The sequence below is a fragment of the Terrapene carolina genome, unplaced genomic scaffold, assembly GCF_002925995.2.
Source record: "Terrapene carolina triunguis isolate 2854851 unplaced genomic scaffold, T_m_triunguis-2.0 Scaffold423, whole genome shotgun sequence".
Taxonomy (NCBI): Eukaryota; Metazoa; Chordata; order Testudines; family Emydidae; genus Terrapene; species Terrapene triunguis.
In genome coordinates, this window is record NW_020664774.1 from 605,490 (window position 1) to 610,356 (window position 4,867).

Below are 4,867 nucleotides of genomic sequence, written 5' to 3' on the forward strand. Positions count from 1 at the left end.
GGGGGAGGCAGTGGGGGCCAGGGGTGGAGAGCTGGAAGCCTGAGCCCCACTGTCCTAGGAAGGCGGGGAACTCACACCAGCTGTCTGCTCCTCTGGTGTTTGTGGCTCCAGAGGAGGGCAGGGCCCAATCCCTTCTGGAGGGGCTGCTGCTTTCCCCCCTCCCTCCCCGTCACCGCCCGGGGGCTATGCCTGCAAGAACAGCCCCTGATGGCCGCTGAGAAACGCTGCGCTACGACGCCCTTCAGCGTAAATTACTATAGCGGAGATTGCACTGTAGGGCGGAGGTGGAGCCCACGGTTGGGGTAGCAGGGGGCTTGCCCCAGGCTCTGCCTCCCGCCCCAGAGACTCTCAGCCCCGCAGCGCCTGTTAGATTGAGCCCTCTTTGCTCTGGTTCGGTGCTGACAGGTTCTTTTGGGTTGTCCTCAGGTTGGCGTTGGCCTATGGATGACCCCCGGAGCTGGGAGGCGGTGAGCGTCAAGGTGGAGGGAGAAGAGCCGAGTGTCACTGGGGAAGCCCAGCAGGGGATGCTGGCTCTGAGCCCCTACCCCGGGGCTGCACGCCCACTGGGCGGGGCTCTGAAAGAGGAGCCGCAGTTCCAGCAGGGAATGGGTAAGAAACTGAGGATGTGGGGGGCGGTCTTCTATAAGGGGAGGGCTCTGGAGCAGACCCCTGTGCTCAGATTGGATTTTGGGGCACGACTGGTCAGGGACAGGGATTTTGGGTACCCAGCCTTCTCTGCCCCAGTTCAGAAAGCCCGTCTGGGTTCTCTCTCTCTGTCCCGGCAGGTGATGGTGAAAGCCTGGGATGGGATCCGGCGCAGAAAGATCTGGAGAAGGCTGAACTGCACCACCTCTTATCGATGGCGAACGTCCCCCAAGTAGAGCTGGGTGGGGCGCTGTCTGGAGGACCCGAAGGAACCCTTCCCCAAGCGGATCTGCTTAGGACGGTCTCTGGAGGATCTGAAAGAGACGTTCCCCAACTGGATCTGTGTGAGATGTTCTCTGGAGAATCCGATGGGGATGTTCCCCATATCGATCTGTGTGGGGTAACGTCAGGAGGCTCTGCAGGGGACGTTCCCCAGGTGGATCTGCAGGGGATGCCCTCAGGAGGATCTGAAGAGGATGTTCCCCAAGCGGATCTGCGGGGGACGTTCTCTGGAGGGTGGGAAGGGGTGGACATGCAGCAGCAGGGGGACCCTCCAGTGAGGAGCCAGGGGAAGCCAGCCCAGCATGGCAGCCTCCCTGCACCAGCCCTGGAGAAACCTTACAAGTGCTCGGTGTGCGATAAAAGCTTCGGGCAGAGCTCCCACCTCATCCAGCACCAGGTGTCGCATACGGGCGAAAAGCCTTATAAATGTCCCGAGTGTGGCAAAGGCTTCACCTGGAGCTCAGCGCTGGCCCAGCACCGGCGCATCCACCGCGGCGAGAGACCTTTCGTCTGCCCGGACTGCGGCAAAAGCTTCAGCCAGAGCTCCAACCTGAGCACCCACCGGCGCACCCACACGGGCGAGAAGCCGTTCGTCTGCCCGGACTGCGGGCGCGGCTTCAGCCAGAACTCCAACCTGGCGGCCCACCGGCGCACCCACACCGGCGAGCGCCACTACCGCTGCTACGACTGCGGGCGGGGCTTCCTGGAGCGGGCGGCGCTGGCCGAGCACCAGCAGGGCCATGCCGGGCATCGGCCTTACACCTGCGGGCAGTGCGGCAAAGCCTTCGGGCAGAGCGCCAAGCTGGCCCAGCACCAGCGCATCCACACCGGCGAGCGTCCCTTCCGGTGCGAGGAGTGCGGCAAAGGCTTCAACGACGGCTCCTACCTGGTCAAGCACCGGCGAGTCCACACCGGCGAAAAGCGCTACCGCTGCCCAGTGTGCGGCAAAACCTTCAGCCAGACCTCTAACCTCATCACCCACCAGACCACGCATACCGGAGAAAAGCCTTTCCGGTGTGGGGACTGCGGGCGTAGCTTCATCCGCCGGGCTCACCTGGCTGCCCACCGGCGCACTCACACCGGCGAGCGGCCGTACCAGTGCGCCCAGTGCGGGAGGTGCTTCTCCCAGCGCTCCACCTATGCCCAGCACCGCCGCACCCACACCGGCGAGCGGCCTTACCGCTGCCCCGACTGCGGCCGGGGATTCAGCCAGAACTCCAACCTGGCGGCTCACCGGCGCATCCACACCGGCGAACGGCCCTACCAGTGTGGCCAGTGCGGCCGGCGCTTTGTCCAGAGCTCTGCCTTTACCCAGCACCAGAAGACCCACAAGAAGGGGCGGGACTAGGGAGGGATGCGGGGGGCCGGTCTGGGAACAGCTGTGGCTCACAGGAAGCTGTGCCACTAGGCAGGTCTTGCTCACAGGAAGTCGCCCCACTAGGACACAGTCTGGCTTATAGAAAGTCGATCCATCTAGTGAGCCTCACTCATGGGAAGTTGTGTCACGAGGCAGGTCTCACTCACAGGAAGTTGTCCCACTGGGTAGGACATCTCTGACAGGAAGTCACCCCCTCTAGCATGGGTCTTGCCCACAGGAAGTTGCACCCCTGAGGTGGGCTCACTTTCAGGAAGTCACACCCCCATGCAGGTCTCTCTGACAGGAAGTTGCCCCCCTGTAGGGTGGGTCTTGCTCACAGGAAATCACCCCCCCCTTGTATCATGCTCAAAGGAAGTCGCCCCCGTAGGGTGGGTCTTGTCCACAGGAAGTTGCATCCCCAGGTAGGTCTTGCTCACAGGAAGTTGCCCCCTGTAGGGCAAGTCTCTCTGACAGGGAATTGCCCGGCTATATGAGTCTTATATATAAGGGTGAGTCCTGCTCACAGGAAGTTGCTCCTGGAGGACAAGGTCTTTCCACAGGAAGTTGCCCCTCAAAGTGGGTCTCACAGGAAGTTGCCCGCTTTGGGCAAGGTCTGGGCCATGGAAAGCCACGCCCTCCTGTAGGGCCTTGTGCTCCATTTGATGTGTGTTGGGCACTGCCGAGGCCTAATGGGAACCATCTCACCTTGCCACCATCACCCCGTCCTTAGCTACGTCACTAACCTGTGGCTAACTTGCCACGTGGTTGGATGAGAATTTTAGGGTGACCAGATGTTCCGATTTTATAGGGACAGTCCCGATTTTTGGGTCTTTTTCTTATATAGGCTCCTATTACCCCCCACCCCCGTCCCGATTTTTCACACTTGTTGTCTGGTCACCCTAGATGAGATCCACGAAGATGCCTCATTATGTTAATGAAGTCGCGGGTCTAACGAACCTCGTTAATGAGGAATGTGGACTTTCTTCTAGAGAATCTCTTCTTGAACAGTATAGATGGAGATTGTGTGTGTCCTTGTTACCCTCTCATGGCTGGTCCACAAAATAGGATACAAGCCTATTACAGCTGCTGGTGGATGGAGTTAACGTGTTTAGTTCGTGAAGTAATGGATCGTACTTTTATCACTGGAAGACCCAATGTTCGAACCCCGCTGATGACCCAAAACAGGGTCATTCTACAATTGTGCCATATTAATGTGCTTATTGACTGTGAGAGCTTCCTTCATCGGCTTCAGAGGAAAGAAATCCCTTTGAACAGACCAAGATGCCATTGGTGGGTTCTTCCATAGGTCATACCACAACTCCATGGTGATCCGTCTTCAGGTCATGTCTAGCCACTCTTCTCCTCTTTGACTCTATGGTTGGCTGGAGGACTGGATCTTATAGCCTCACCAATACTATAAGAAATAGTTGGTTTCTAGATACTGTAAAGAGAAACTTAACTAAGATGCGAAATTAGGGTCATGGTTGATATTACAAAAGGCTAATGAATGATCTGTGCATGTTATAAGGATGTTACTGACATGAGCAGCACATACTATAGATGGTTATAAGCCACAGTTATTGGCCTATCAGGACGGTATAACAATCAATGAGCTATTGATCTAAACAGAGATCTGATTGTTTATTAATAAATGGAACCTTTAATATAAAGGAAGAACCGAGTGGTTTTTATTTAGACTCCTTAAAACTGGTGAATTTTGAAGTATAAAGCCCTATATGAGTCAAAGGCCTAACACACCAATGGGAGAAAAGCTTTTGTTGAAAATGTAGGAATTGGAGCTAGTTGAAATGTGGGCTTTTAGGGAGAGGACAATGTTTGATTTTTCCAGTGGAATTTGAATACTGAATAACTTCAGCTGAAAACGGAAATATTTCAGTTGAAAATGGAAATAGTTCAATTTGGAAATGCTACTGCAGTGTCTCGTGGGAGATCTCATGATGCTTTCCATAGGGGGTGGAGTCCTATGCCCCGCCCCTTGCTCCAGGGCAACCAAGTAGTGTTTGGTATTGGGTGGGACCTCTGCTATGGGCCAGTTGCCCCATAACTGGCCCCTATGGCCTTGTCTAAATTGAGGTGTGTAGGGGTTTTCCGTCATGTTTTATAAACCCCACTTAGCCGAGTGTGGATGGGGTCTGATCCCTTCAAACACATGTCAGGGGCGTGGCCTAAACCTAGGGGGAGGGGCCTACCCAACTGCCATGACAGACACTTTGGAAGGTTCCATTCTCACTGAGAAGGGTATCTGGCTAGCTGCCGCTTTAGAAGGTTCCATTGTCAGTGGGAAGGGGAACTGGCCAACTGCCCTAATTGACACTTTGGAATGTTCCATTTTCACAGGGGTGGGGGAGATAGTGGTATCCTGATGCAAATCCCCAGTACTGGAACTTTGATTTAAAAAATCCCCCTTTTACTAAAAAGAACAGAAATATTAAAAGGCTCTAATTTTTCAGTAATGGAGAAATGAAAATTAAACGGGTCAAATTTGAACCTTTGGCATTTTACCCCTGTTCCCCCTCTTCAGTGAAATGGTTCATCCCATCAGCTGGGAGCCTCTCTGCCCCT

The 4,867-nt window shown here is 55.2% G+C and overlaps 1 protein-coding gene across 1 annotated transcript in view; it reads left to right on the top strand.

Annotated features, from left to right (window-relative positions):
• Positions 1-3,934, top strand: part of LOC112118666 (zinc finger protein 436-like) — a 13,773-nt gene extending 9,839 nt beyond the window's left edge. Inside the window, exon 6 of the mRNA XM_029913030.1 lies at positions 1,259-3,934. Coding sequence (XP_029768890.1) covers positions 1,259-2,275 — 1,017 coding nt within the window. The 3' untranslated portion in view covers positions 2,276-3,934. The remainder of the gene's footprint in view (positions 1-1,258) is intronic.
• Positions 3,935-4,867: the final 933 nt, after the last annotated feature.